Raw genomic sequence first — 15,194 nt, 5'->3', positions numbered from 1 at the left:
AGGAATGCCACCTCTGCAGAGCTTGGCTGATTCCCAGCCAGGTGAGCAGAGCACAAATCCCTCTGGCTGGAATCCCAGTGTTGGACCCCGAAACCCCCTGGCTGTAATCCCGGTGTTGGACCCCAAATCCCTCTGACTGTAATCCCGGTGTTGGACCCCAAATCCCCCTGGCTGGAATCCCAGTGTTGGACCCCAAATCCCTCTGATTGGAATCCCAGTGTTGGACCCCAAATCTCTCTGACTGGAATTGTAATGATGGACCCCAAATCCCTCTCACTGGAATCCCAGTGTTGGACCCTGAATCCCTCTGACTGCAATCCCAGTGTTGGACCCCAAATCTCTCTGTCTGGAATCCCAGTGCTGGACCCCGAATCCCCCTGACTGAAATCCCGGTGTTTGACCCCAAATCCCCCTGACTGGAATCCCAGTGTTGAACCCCAGTGGCTTTGGTGGAGGACATGGCCCTGATGGGAGAGTGATGTTCTCTGCTTTGTGCAGTCTTAATCTAGTGATGAGTGAACTGATGGGAGGATTCAGCTTGGTTTGGGCCATGGAGGGAGGGAGACCAGCAAGAATGTCTTTCCTGTAGAACCTTTTAGTACCAGGGCACGCATCTGGTCAAAGATCATTTTCCATATCTTCCTTCCACAATTTGTTAGAAAAAATTGGTACCAGGTGCTGCTTCCAGCTTTTCTTCTTTTCCCATGGAGAAATCAGAATTCCAAGCTATCTAAAAAATAAAATTCATTCCAATACTGACCTAAGTTGGTATAATGTTGTACATTAATGATAGAAAAAGAATCCACAGTTATTTGAGGCGTTTGGAAACAATACATTTTTTAAATGTTTCCTTTGGAATTGTGGGATCACGTGCTTGAGTGTGCCATTACTGGTTCAGAAAATTCAAATTCAAACAAATTCCTAACTCTGTCATGTCAAACAATAGCACATGAACTGAAGTGTATTGCAATTATGCTTTTAGTTCTGCTAGACTCTGCCATTGTTGGTATTTGGTTTTCAATTGAATTCAGTTTTTCCCATCCAGTGGAAAGCAGATGAAATGTGCACATAAAGGTTTCCTGAGGTAGATTAGACTCTTTTCCACTTTGCAATATAATGGATCATATTTTCTGTATTTGAGGTCTCATTAGGGAGGTTTTACTAAAATCCAGGCACACAGTGGCTTTATTTTTTAATCAAGCTCATCATTTTCTTGTAACACAGTAAAAATAAAACACAGGGATGGTTTTCATGTGACGTGATAATTGCTCTAGTTAAAATGATCTGGAGAAAAGGGGCTGAATTTCCTCATGCTTTCTTAGAAGCTGTTTTCTTCCTCATTTTGTATATAGATGTGAAACTTGGCAAATTATGCAGATGGGAAAATCTCTTTGTTTTTTACTGGTTTTAAAGCATCCCAGTGAATCTAGAGAGAGGCACAAGGCTTGACTGGGTCACATAAAGAGATTTTGTTGCAATACAGAGCTAAATTAACCATGTGCATATGAGCCTACGAACTCTGCCTGCTATATTGCAATGATAAAAGTAGTTTTTCTGTAAATGATGATGCATATTTTGTATTCATATTATCCTAAGGCTACAAAACTGTTCATGAGCAAATAACATGTTACATATCAGCACAGCCAGTGCTGAAGGAAGGGAATGCTGGCAATAAGAGATGGGAGATTTTTAGCCATGTGGTTTTAGAGGAGGTTCATATCTATGCCCTGTACTGCAGGTTTACTTAGGTTACACATCCTCATTTATTAATGTCCAAGACCAGGATGAGCAAAATCTCCTGTTGTTTCCCATCTGAAGTGTTTTGTTTGTCATTTTCCATCCTGTTCCATCAGATCCAGATCTCACCAAAAGTATGAAATACCCTGTTCGGTGCATAAATAAGTAACATTTATTTATTGTAAACTGGACGTCCAAGGTACTGCATGCAGAATATTCTCACACACACCTTTTGCCAGGTATCCACCAAGTAAACCTCTGGTTGCAATTCATACCTTTTGATTGTTTTAATCTTTTCTTACCTTTTTTTTATTTTGAATATCTGAAGTCCCCTAAAGTAAAGACACAAGGACAATCACGTCCCTCTTGCATAATCATCCCAAGCAACAAGGAATGAAGTGCAAGGGGCTTCATTTGGTTTCATCAGTGCTTATACTATCAGTCATCCTGGCATGGTACGAGTCTAGTTCTTTATCATTTTGCCAGGAATTAACCACTGCTAGAGCTGATTACTTATTGAAGATTATTGTTGTCTAAAGTAGAGGGCTCATCTTTTAAATAAACTCTTAAGGCCAGTTTTTTCCACCTGCACGTTAAAATTTACAAGACTTGTCTGACGCAGGTAGCCAGAAACATTTTGTTTGCACATGCCTTTTTGTTTGCTTCAGAACCACTTACTTTTTAACGCCTCTCTTTATCTTTCAAAGTGTGTGTTGTGACTGGCATGTTGTTGGCAGGTATTCAAAAGGTAGTTGGGGCACATGTTGTGTTCTATCAAAACGTCAGGAACTGATATTTATTTTAATTTAAAAACAAGATACACTCTGTTTTCTGTTTCATTCCTGAATACAGCTGGTTGTTTGATAACAGGGCTCATGTTGTTAATAGGATTGCAGAAGTCAGTAGATTTCAAGGCGCAAAAACTTGATGTTTAAAAAAATATATACAGCTTTGTTCAAATAAATGGTGTGCTTTTGTGTCCTAGATGGTCTTTGAAATAAGTATGCTTTCCAGTGACTTTTGACTCCCCAAATGAGCAGCTGCTGTGAGAGCTTTTTTTGTGGGTTTGTTATCAGTCAGGATGATTTTGATGGCTCACCTCGTGCTTTGGAGATACAACTGATTTCTCTTTGCAAAGAGAAATTCAATGTCAGGAGTGCTACATGTTAGCAAAAATATTTGAAACATTTTTAGATATTCCAACCTGTCCTGTTCACAGCTGTACTTTCTTCTGATGCTCATATTGCCATTCAGGATGCTCATCGAAGGGTTGTAGGGCACAGAGAATTATGGGCAGGGACATTCAGAGAACTGCAGTAATAAAGGAGGAACAAGAAGCAGAGATCTGTAAAAGGATAAATATATTTTAAAGTTTATACTGGTGGTGCTTTGGATTTGAGCCTTCTGTTGCTCTAAATTTAGATTTAAAATCACATCTAGTGCCTATTAGCACACTTAAATCCCCTCCCACTCCCTGTCCCCCTCCCTGGGTAGGAAACAGCAGGGAAGGAAATGGAGTCACAGGGTTCTTTCCTACCCAAGCCTTTCTCTGGCCATGGTGGCTTCTCCAGTCTATGAAGCAAAAATTATCCTTTTTGTGTTGCTGGGCCCCATTTCTACCACAGCTTGTTCCCCCAGGATCAGTTCCTTCCCTTCAGCACACTGGACATGTGTCTCTCTGGATGACTGGGAAGCTGGGTCAGGCAGAGGCTTTTTTTCTTTGCTTGGCTGAGTTTTAAGTTTCAAGCTTTTCCAGTTTCAACTCAAGAAGGAGATTAATATTGTGGCAGTAAGAAAAATGCACAAAATTACACCCACAGCCGAGAATTTGCCTCCTCCAGCTGCTGCAGAAAGGTTACTTGGCAGCTGCTCTCTCAGATACATCAACTCCCATCACACTTGATTAACCCACACAGCTATGGGCCAGCACATTGTTGGCTGACAAGATAAAGTTAAGTTTAATTACTGTTATTTTCACCATGAATGAAGTATTTCCTCCACAGGCTTCAAAAAGTTAGATGAGACAGCCGTCACTGGGAGAGCGGTGAGGAGCTGAAATATGAGACTGCCTTTCAGCTGTGAAGAACAATCTGTGTCTTCCAAGATGATTTTTTTTCTTTCTCTCAGACAAATTGTGGCACTGTTAGTGTAACTTAGAAGCTGAGAGATGTCTGTCAGCTGCTTTGACAGCAAAAGCTGACAGATCTAAAGTTCTGTCCAATCGTTCATTTTGGATGGTTTTGATCAGTGGTCTTCTGAAGAAGTATTGCATTTGAAATATTGGATATTCCCTGACATATGTAAAGTTAGATTTTTTTACCCAAAGTCTCAAAATTTGAATGATTTTCTGTCACACAAAATTTGGCTAAGAGATATGTTATGCTCTGATGTTCCTAAATATAATCCTGTGGAATGTAAAATGGAATGATCAGGTAAAACTCCTGTGGTATTTTTAGGAGGCAAAACCTTTTAGCCCTTCTTGGCTGGGCATTTTCCAGCTTCCCTAACTGTCTTTTGGCTACATAGACTGCAGTGAACTGCAGTCACTTCTACAGAAAATGTGTCATGCAAAGCTGTTTACTCTGAACTCATGAGTTACCTTTCAAAACCATCTCTCCCCTCTCTTACTGAACAGTTAATTACTGGGAAATAATTACTGTGCATGAGATGAAGGTAGCTTGAAAGGATGGGAATAGTTTGTTTGTTATTGAGATTTTTGCATTGCACTTTTTCAGTCTTATAATGCCTTGATGTTTTATGATTTTCCAGAGTAGTTTTGCATTACACGATATAGCACAGGCAGAAATAAACTTAGGGTGCATTTAAATTCTTCTAATTGTGGCTTTTGTGATTTTGAAAAGCCTTGTTGTCAAAGTCTGGATTGTGTTTTGATTCCAGTTGCAGTTATAAGTTCTATTTTAAGTACCATAGCTCTGGAGTTTACAACATGCTTTTGCTCAGGGTTTTTTTCTTTATTCCCATTTACAAGAAGCACTTCCCACTCCTCTGATTTGAGTGTGCTTTAGGAAAACCCCTAATTTTTCAGTTCCAGTAGTTCAAAATAATTGTTCACTGAAGGAAAAAGAGAGTGTGGCTGGGGGGATGTTCTGTGGAGTTTGCAGTTAGCTGGGAGTGGATCTACCTGTGGCTGAGCACACAGCAGTAATTGGCACTGCACCGCAGCTGGGAACACTAACGAGTCTGCAGCACTTCCTTTTGCTCTTTTATTGCCCCTGCTGTCCCTCCAGCCTGGTTATCTTTATTAAGATAACATCCCCCATGCTTGGCACACCCCCTGGGTCTGCAGCCAGCCCGGGGATGCTGCAGCAGGCGTAAAGCACAAGCAGTAATTTGGAGTTTGGCCAGACACAGACAGAGCAGATCTGTGAGTTCTGTGCTGGGGTTCTGTGGCAGGGCTGGAGGACAGCGATTGTTGAAGAGCAGGGCAGTGGCTGATTCGTACCCCTTGAGACCTGGCATCCCACTGGACCCCAGGGAGCATCTCCTTCCTACAGACATTGCCATGCTGTGGCTGTGCTTTCCTTTTGCCAGGGTGGAATAAAAATGCTCCCATTATTTGGTTGCCCTGTAACCCTTGCTAGCAAAGGTTTATCAGAAATGTTTGTGCCCAGAGAATGAACTGTCCTGGCTCCTCTGGCTCGTAAGCAGAGCCAAAACAGTGGCTAAGAATCATCTGCCCTGTACTAGAGGCTGTGGGGACACCTGAAAATAGTGCGGGCACCATTCCAGAGCTTGAGGGAGTAAATCCATGTGCATTTCAGCCAAGGTAATTCACCTGGCCATTCACTCCAGTAAATGCCACATGTCTGGTGAATGCCTTGTTTCATGACTTATTTCCATGCCTCAGACTCTGATATTAAAGATCAGTAATTGAAGATAACTATGAAACTTGAATTACAATGACCTTTCCTGAAGTAATTTTGTCTGTATTTTCTATACAACAGTAGTTATAGTAATAATAATAGTTGTTATTGTTATCACTAATTGCAATATTAACTGTTATGTTTTTGTTTCCTGCAGGCTGGAAATTAAATCCAGTTGTTGGTGCAGTTTATAGTCCAGAGTTCTATGCAGGTAAGGATTGCTCTATGATTGTCCCACTGGCCATATTTCATTTTAGTATTCTTTAAAACATGCAAAAGTACAGAATCTGTGTTTGGTGTGAGGTTTGCTTTCTTTGTGTGATTCACATTATTTAAAGTCATTTATACATTTGTGATTCAAGATTTTACTTCCTGGGCACATTAATCTTTATATGGAAGATATATGAATGCCTTTTTATTGGAAAATAGCTAGTATAACATGAACTGTACTGCAATATCCTAGACTTACATGAGATTTTATTTTATTTCATATTTTAGTGCAGTCACTTTCTTCCAGGGATTCTTTAAGGAAAAACAGCCAAAAAATCTTAGATATATATATATAGAGAGTACATACATGTATGTAGACATATATAGGTATCAAGTATATGCAATCATAATTTTTCCTGACATTTTTCTTTACATTTTATAGTTAGTTTTTCAGTTTGATGGTTTTTGTATTTTAAATCTATATTTTCACCTGAGTGAGACCAGATTCTGATTCTGATTGCAACTTGGAGTTAGAGATGCAGTTTTTGTCTGCTGGAAGTCAGTCATGGCTAGCAGTAGTTTCTACATATAATTTAGGAACAGAATTGAAAATAAACTTATTTGTAGTCCAAAACCCAGTTGATTCCAAAGGAATTTGAATGCTGCCCACAAACAGCCATCAGGGAAGCATTTATGGCTAGTAGTTCAGCCAGGGAAGAGGCTGTCATGTCTGCAGAAGCTGGGGAATGTCCACTCACAGAGATATTTGAGTCTCCAGTTGACAGAGCTGAAAAACTTCTGTTAATTTGAGGGACTTCAAGTGAAGAAAATTGTAGAAAAGGACACTATTACAAACACATATTTTTGGTTAAAAAACAGCTTCTACTGAGATAGATAAAAATCTTCCAATTAGGGTAAAAGTGGCAGAGTATAATAAAAAAAAACCTAACTTGACATTCATGGAATTGCAGTATTTGGTGCAGGCAGAATTTATTTCCATGCTGATGTATGTCTATGTTGAAAACAGGAATTTAACATTGATCTCGTTTGAGTAGTTAGTGAACCAACCCTGAACCTGCATAAATTAGAAAGTCAGAGTTATTAGTCATTTTATATAAATGACTTTGTGTTAATGACAAATATAATAATATTCCCATAGTACAGTAATCAATTTTCTAATACGTATGCAGAATTAACAATCTGACTTATAATTGTCTCATGAAGTAGGGCATGAAGAGTTCACATAGTTTGTAAATTAAAATCAATATTTTCAATCTCTCCTGAAGGTAATTTTCCTAATTTACTGGACTTTTCCCTAACATTTATTTTGTCTTTTAATTATAAAATGGCAGGTTATTGATTTTTTTTGTATAACCTCCTAAAGTCCCAAGTGCATTTTTATTGCCAACACTAGGGAGGTGTTTGCCCTTCTTAATGAGAATCTTTAATTACCATTAGAAGAGTATTAATTTAATTTTATGAATTATGACACGAACTCCACCACACCTTTGCAGAAAGTTCCATCACTATACTTCATTTATTTCAGATTTTTTTTTCCTCTTTATACATACAGGCAGGCTTGTGTTTGGGTTTTGTTGGGTTTTTCAATGCATGTCAAATGCGTTTTATTTATATTGACTAAAATACCATATATCTCACATTTAAACATATAAATTTTCTTTTAAACAATTTAGTTAAAATTGTGGAGATCTCAGGAAATGAAACAGTAAAACAACACTGCAGTTCTTGCATTTCAGAATAGAACACTGTGACTTATCTTTATTTTGGGTTCCCTTATCTTTACTTTTGGGTTCCCTTCACCACCTTTCCTAGAGAAGAAGCAAGTGAATTTTTGAAGATTATAAAATTAGAGATGTGGTTTTTAAGACAGTCAGAGTTCTACTTGTTTAGTTTGCTTATTGTCTCCAGCACTGTCATGACAAAACTGCACCAACTTTTTCACAGTCAGCGCAAGAAGTTCCTTTAGCTCCTAATAAATGATGAAAAATTTGGCCACTTCTGAAATAAAGATGATACATCTACAGAGAAACTGTTGATTTAAAGTACCTTTAATCTTCATAAATAAGTGAAAAACAGAAGGTTATACAAAGCTGTCAGGATGGCACTGATGAATGGCAAATTCCCCCGTTCCTCAATTGCCGGCAGCGCCGCGGCCGCGAGGCTTCCCCGTATTGTACATCAAATCTGCCAACTCATTTCTGTGATTAAATATTCCATCAGTGCGGGCTGCAAGGCGCTAAAGCTTAACAAGATTCATAAGATGCACCACTTGAATACACATAACTCACTGCCTTGGATGGAGAGCACCCCGCATGCACAGGAAAATTAGAATTGAGTTAAATTACTCCGTGAGACAAGATCAATAGAGAAAGGAGAAGATCCCCTAATGCAATGCAAATCTAAGATATAGTTATGTCCTGACAACTTGAAGCAGACAATTAAAGTCAAATAGGGAGGAACGCAATGTAAATCAACCCTAAAACCTTGAAGATAATGGTAAACAGTAGGATCGGTGACATGATTGTTATAGCTTGGGGTTTTTTTGGAGTGTACACTTCTGTGAAGGAAAACCTTTCTTGAGAAAGTGTGTGGCAGCTAAAAATGGCAGCTCCGAGGTGCACAACAGACACTGTGCTAGGAAAGTATTACTTGGGCACTCAAAATGCTGTATATTTACAAAACACTATGGATTTCTCTTCCTGGATTGCCCTTCTAAGGCTTTTTTTTTTGGTGCCTGTGAAATGCTGGTGCTGCAGGAAATTACAGCGCTCTGTCAATGTGGCTCTTTAGCCGTGGTGGCCTTGGTGTGGATTTCCAGGGACACCTTTGGGAAGGGCCCTCTGGAGATCCCTGCTGCCCTTCCAGGGCCTGGCAAGGCTCCCCAGTGGCCGCCAGCTCCTGCCCTTCCCACCCTTCTGCTGGGAAAATGATATTTTAGAGAAAACTGAAGGACTTTTTTTTTTCCCATGTATCGTTCTAGCTTTTCACAAAATTGCATTTTTCCATATATGATCATGGATAGGAAATTTTTTAAAAGATCACTTATGTCCGCACAGTCTCCCTCTAATAAATAAAAGATTTTCCTTGAGGGTTTCCCCCTTTAAGGGGGTTTTCCTCTTATGAGAAAAGAATGCTTAATGAAGTTGTGTTATCAATTTCTTATCTTTTCCAGTAAAATATTTATTAAATTCTTAGGCAGGTCCTAATTAGGAAATTTGTAAGAAGCACGCTCATGCCCTGATTTGTCTCACAAATTCTTCATGGAAACTGGGATAATTTTTTCATCTATTTGTATTTCCTTCCAGTTTTAAATACATCCCATAGTTTTCCTATATTTAAGCTAGAGTCTGCTCTTTTCCCCACACACTCATTTATGGCTGGGAAAATACAGATTTGCAGCTGGGTTTTTTTACTTGGTATGCTCTGGTACTGTCTTTGTTTCTGCAGTTTGTTATAATATCATTTTCACCTGCTTATTTTTATATAGTGTATATTTTATCTGTAATACCAAGCCTTTCTTTCTGCCTCAGGCATTCTGACTGCCAAGTTCCATGTTGTTCCTTTCAGTTATTGCAAATCTTTTTGTTTTTCTCTTTTGGGTTTTGGAGCAATGAATTTTTGAGCAATCTCTTGCACTCTCCTTATTGAAATATAGAATATTGTTGCACCTGTGTTACTACAGCAGATCAGTCCTGTACAGCAGGTAGCTTGAGACACAGTAAGGCCACTTGAAAAGACTTTTTTATTCCTGGCAGGAAACAGCTTTGTTATACCTGTTGGAGAGGCTCCTTTTTGGCAGTTCCCAGATGCAAGGTGGGGGAAAAGATGTTACAGAAATTACCTGGAAATCTAGTGAATATTCTTTCAGAGAACAGGGAAATGCACAGTAACTCACAAGAGAAGATATTCTTTTCTGGTCATAAGCAAAACCAGTATTTCAGAATTTTCAAGATTTAAGTTGGCAGCGGAGAAAGAAAGGACTGAAGATTAGAGGTGAAGAACAATTAGAGCACAGCTGAGTGGAAAGCAGAAGATCCCATCCTCCTTTTACTTAAGGCACTATTATTCTTCCTGAGTTTTATTAAGTTCTAGGAGTTTCAGGAGATAGTTTCAAGTCATCCCACATAGCTGAGTAGTTGTATTAATTTCATAAATAAACTTAATCCAGTGAAGATTTTTGTAAGCACCCAGTTTCTTGGGCAGTTATTCCATGATCACTGGAAAAATTTTCCCCATCACTCAAAAGGAAAGAGAGAGGAAGAGGCTGTGCATTTTAAACTCCTTTATAAGGCCTCAGAAGACAGAAACGTTTTAGCTGCCCAGGTCTTTTTGGCATTTGAAAGCCAGCAGTATCCACCAACAATCAGATTTTGTAACAAACTTTCTTTCAAAAATTTGTTCAAAGGTTTGGAATAGAATGTTATATATAATTAGAAGTAAAGAACTACCATAGCAATATATATAAAACCATGCCCGTAAGTAAGATGAATCCAGGGGAAGAGAGGATTCCTGTACACTTGCTAATACTAATTCTCTTTGTTCATGTCTTAAAGCATCTATTTCTGGAGTGTAAGAGCACCTGGGATTCATTTCATCTTTCTAGTGTTTCTCTTTGAATTTAAATGAGTCTTGCATAAGCTCAGCAAATACCCTAGAAACACTTCTCAGTGTTTGGAGTTCGGGAAGCTGAGTTATATGCTTGCACAGCATTCTGATCCTGGGGTAAAAGTTCACTCTATCATATCTCTAAAGCAGAATTTTTCTAAAAGCTGTCTGTCACTCCATAGATTAACTCATTTCACCATTTGATTACATACACTTGGATTCAAACTTTGCTATTGACTAAGCAGATTTTTCCAAATAAATATATTTGCAGTAGTGTTAGATAAGAAGCTTAAATAGTTTTCTAACTACAATCAAATAATTATTCTTTAATATTCCACCTGTGATATTTAGATGCTCCTTTTCAAAGTATTACACACAGCTGTAAGTTTTGTTTCAAATGTCAAAAGTACCATCATACAAATGAGGAGTTCCTAGGTAGATGAACAACACTGATGACAGCTAATGCATTTCTAAAACTCTGTGGAGCTTTTACAAGCCATTATAGAGGAAATCCTGTTTTATGAAAGATGAATAAAGCCAGTAGAAAAATGGAATTCAGCATCTGCACTAGCTATTTACTAAAATAAATAAATAAATAAATAATAATAATCCAGAATTAATTATGCCTTATGCTACATTATAATGAGTTCTTCATTAAAATGTGTACCCTCATGGAAACTAAACTAGACTTATTCAAAGCTAATGCCAATGACCTATTTTTTATAAACATTAATTTAGTCAATTGATTATATATTTAAATCTGGAGCAGGATTAATCTACGTATACTCACCATTGATTTGAAGTCTGCACATTTCAAAGAGATGACCACAGATACTGTCAGTGTTACCCTTCTGAAGGTGTTTCTCTTGGATTTATATCACACAGGATGTATTAGGCATTTGATACTCTTCTATGTGATCTCTAGAAGAAATTCCATAGATTTCATTATTTAATTGTAAATCTTGAGCCATAGACACAGCTTCATGCCAGAAGGTAGGAAACTGTGAAGAAGGGAGCTTTTGCTTCTTAACCGTAAAAGTTTGTGAGTTCTGACCCCAGTCTAGTGTGGGGAACCATTTGATACTGGATTATGATGGATTTGTTCACAAACAGAACCAGTAAAACCAGGAAATCTCTATTTGCTGAAAGGTGGAGTGCTTTCAAAATAGGGGAAAGAATGTGCTTGGGGGTGGGTGGTTGGATCTCTTTGCTTGATGGAAAATCTTGCTGAGATGTAGGTCTTGATCTGATGGCCATGTTTCCATGTTTCTCCTGAGTTCACATAGAAGGTTTCCTTGTTTTTAGATATTCCTTAACCCAAAAGAAAGCCTTCTGAGCAAGCAGGAGCTGTACTGTCCTTTGTCTGTGTTGTTTCTAAGTTATTTTGTTTCTTCAGATGTTCTTATTGTGGATATAATTTTGTGGATCAAATTTTAAAGGGCTAAAAGAAGTTAAGTACTATTCCTTACTCACAAAGAAAATCTTTCATGAAAACTTATCCTTGGACTTCTCTTCCATCATTCTGGTGCTTAGTGAAAATGTGTTCTGTGGCTTCCTGGTTAGTGAGAGCCTAAAAGTAGTTAAATAACTGAGGTGACAGCCTCTCCAGACTGTGGATGGTGTAGGTTTTGAGGCTGGATATAAATCCAGCTGTTTCAGAGCTACTGCTCCTGTCTCAACAATTATCTGGGTAACAGGGGTGAGCCTGGCTGGGCACTGCCTGGGCCTGAGCTAAGACTGCAAGATGCATTTTTAGAATAAAACTGATGCTGTAACCCAAGCACCAGCCATGGATAGATGTAAAAACCACTGGCTTAAGGATCTCTCAGAGGAAAATTTAAGGCAAACTGCAAGGTCATCACTAAAACATTTGTTTGTTCAGAACTGGGGGGGATATTTGCAATCCTAGATAAGTTGTAGCAGTTATGTGGAGGAATAAATTCCTCTGATTAGAAGAATAACCAAGTTAGGAGGATCCATTTGTTAGGATGGACAGTCAGGCAGACAGACTCTTCTGAAATGTAGAGTAATAAAGTAATATATGAAATGTAAAGTTAATACTGTTAAGTGGAATGGAAAACATCTCTGCTCTGTGTTAAACCTTGATTACATCTGTAAATTAATGCTAAAGCAGTTTAAGACTATGGCTAATTGTATTCCAAACATATTGCTAATGTTTTCTCTTCCTTCTTACACGTTTTTTTGCCATTTTGGCCATTGGAGGACAGGATCCCCAATATGCACTGTAATTGCATTCCATAATGCTTATTGAGAGGAACTTTCAAAATACAGTTTTCATTCATTTATTCATTGTGGAGGTAGCTGAGAGAGGGCTGTGCTTTACAAGTTTACAAGCTCTGTTGGTTTGGTGCTCTCAGATTTTCTTTGGAAATCTCCAAGCATAGAATTGCTTCTAGTAAAAGTGAGCACTTTGGAAACTTTGGAAACATTGCATTACCATTTTTGTAATGGTTTTTCATGCTCCTGAAATTCTGGAACCTGTCTGGGCTAGGAAAGAAATAGACTAGCTAAAGCCAGGATTATGCATGATGATTCAATTTTTGGTCTTTTATATTCTCAGCTTGTCATTCAGAATAGAATTTTATTTATAAGTCAGAACCAGCATTCGCTGGTGTAAGCAAGGAGAACTGAGGGATTAGTAATTTGCATCTCTGCATCTAATTGCATTAGATTTGCATCTCTGTCTTATAGATTTGCGGAAATAGGTAATTTACACAGAAAATAGTGTCTTGACACAATATGAGAGGATAAAGCATAAACACATCCACTTGTAATCCCTGCAGGGCCATGGTGAAACTGTAGTGTTTGTGTTTGGGCAGAAAGGCTCCAGTTTCATCTATTCTGTCATTTTTTTCCTATTGCAATCTTTATTCAACAGGCAGATGTATGAATGCAACCCATTTTAGTTATCAGCAGAACATGAGTGCATTTTGTATTTTCTCAAGCAGCTCCTTTCAAGCAGAGTATAATTCCAGCTCAGAGTTTACTTCAGAAGTTTATACATGGGAATTTCTCTCATGTTATTTCTCAAAGTTACAAGTGAACCAAGAATAGCCATAATTTACCTGCTGTGCCTGCTAGAGGACCTAGAAAGAGTAAGAATAAGGATGTAATTTTTGAAAGATCCTGAACAACTTCAGTGGGATGCCTGTCCCAGTATAAAATAATAGCACTGAATGCCACAGAGTTTATGTGCACCTGAGGTTGTAAGGAGACATCTTATAGTAAATATATTTTGCAGGAAATCCTGATAGAACCACTCCTTTTTTTTTTTTTTCATGACTACATAATGCATTTTGGACTTTTTAGACTTTTCTGTCTACTAGATAATGCATTTTAGACTCCAGTTTTTAGACTTTTCTGCTGACAGGATTTACATTTGGATGCCCATAATTAAGTTCACCAAGGAGCACAGATAAACTCTCTAAGCATGGTGCAGATTTTGGTACAAGCATCAGCTGAATTTGTACAATTTAGTTTCAGGTTAGTTACCAGATAAGTGGTGCCTGTGGCTGATAAATCATTTGAAAAGTATTTTGGAAAGGGCATTTTGCTGCAATTGATTTACTTTGTGAATGGAAATATTGCAGGAATTGTTCCTGCAGTGCAGCCAGTCTATGGGAAGGCTGGCTGGTTAATTAAATTAGAGACAAGTCAGTCACACAGTGTGTTTTTAAGCAGGCATGAGAAGGAGGAGGAGAGATCCTTGTTACTGTGGGATGCGTTCTATATCCTACAGAGGGAGAAGGGGAGTTAGGGGGGATTATCTCATACCGGAGCTGCAAACTTTGCTGCTTCTCTGATTTTTGCTTGCATGATATTGACACCTTCCAATCCCAGTTTTTGACAGCATCCTGGATACTGCACAGGAATAACTGGGGAGAGAGGGCTGTTTCCCAAAAGCTGGGAAATGGATGATATGGGCAGCAAAGAATAATTGGAAGGGTGGCTTACAAATGATGTTTGCTCTAACATTCACTGCTGTTCCCTGAGTCAGTGCCACAGTTCATTGGGTGTTTTGGGGACACTTTAAGAGGTGATAATAAAGAAACATCCACTATGCTTAGAAAAGTGATGGAAAGGAAAATTAACGTTTTAAATAGAATTTTTGGATGGAGAGGTCTCAGGAAATGTCTTAGAGACACCTTCGCTGACTTTTTTGGTGTGGTTTTTTTCCTCCTCCCTCTGTTTTAAACAATGTATATCAGGTTATATGTGAGTCAGGGACCTACTACATAAATGTATGTATAGAGCACAGATTCTCATTACCAGCAGCAAGCACACCCAGGCTGTTCAATAATTGAATATATTTCAGGTTTGCTGTCAGAAGAGGTTTGGATTTAGGAAAATCAACTTTAGACATCAACTGCTTTAGATTCTCCTCCTTACCCTCTTGTTAAGTGAAACTATATATAAGCTTTGGTGGGATTAAACATAGGTTTTGTTTGTATTTTTAACATATTGGAAGAAAAGAGGCATGGGGTTTGGGGTTATGCTACTTTATTCCTTGTTAATAATGGATGGAACAATCCAGTGTATCAACACAACCATCCATAAGTGGTTGTGTTAAAATCTGAAGGCTGTTATTCAATTTATAGAGAGCCCAGATAACTGAAGGCCCTCAAAGAGCACTTCTTTTTGGATTAACAGCATATTTAAAAGCATGCTCAGTCTGTGTAGTTGACTATTGATATTGAAGGGCTAAGAGAGCACTTA

At 38.4% G+C, this 15,194-nt stretch overlaps 1 protein-coding gene across 28 annotated transcripts in view; it reads left to right on the top strand.

Moving 5' to 3' along the window:
* Window positions 1-15,194, top strand: part of RBFOX1 (RNA binding fox-1 homolog 1) — a 667,961-nt gene that overhangs the window by 582,991 nt on the left and 69,776 nt on the right. For all 28 annotated transcript variants that reach the window (XM_014309823.2, XM_031062663.1, XM_031062661.1 and 25 more), the window contains one exon: window positions 5,779-5,832. In XM_014309823.2, the coding sequence (XP_014165298.1) occupies window positions 5,779-5,832 (54 nt within the window). The remainder of the gene's footprint in view (window positions 1-5,778; window positions 5,833-15,194) is intronic.

This window comes from Geospiza fortis, unplaced genomic scaffold (assembly GCF_000277835.1).
Source record: "Geospiza fortis unplaced genomic scaffold, GeoFor_1.0 scaffold146, whole genome shotgun sequence".
NCBI classification, from domain to species: Eukaryota; Metazoa; Chordata; class Aves; order Passeriformes; family Thraupidae; genus Geospiza; species Geospiza fortis.
Note: the sequence above shows the minus strand (reverse complement) of the source record. Positions and strands in the feature narration are given on the sequence as shown.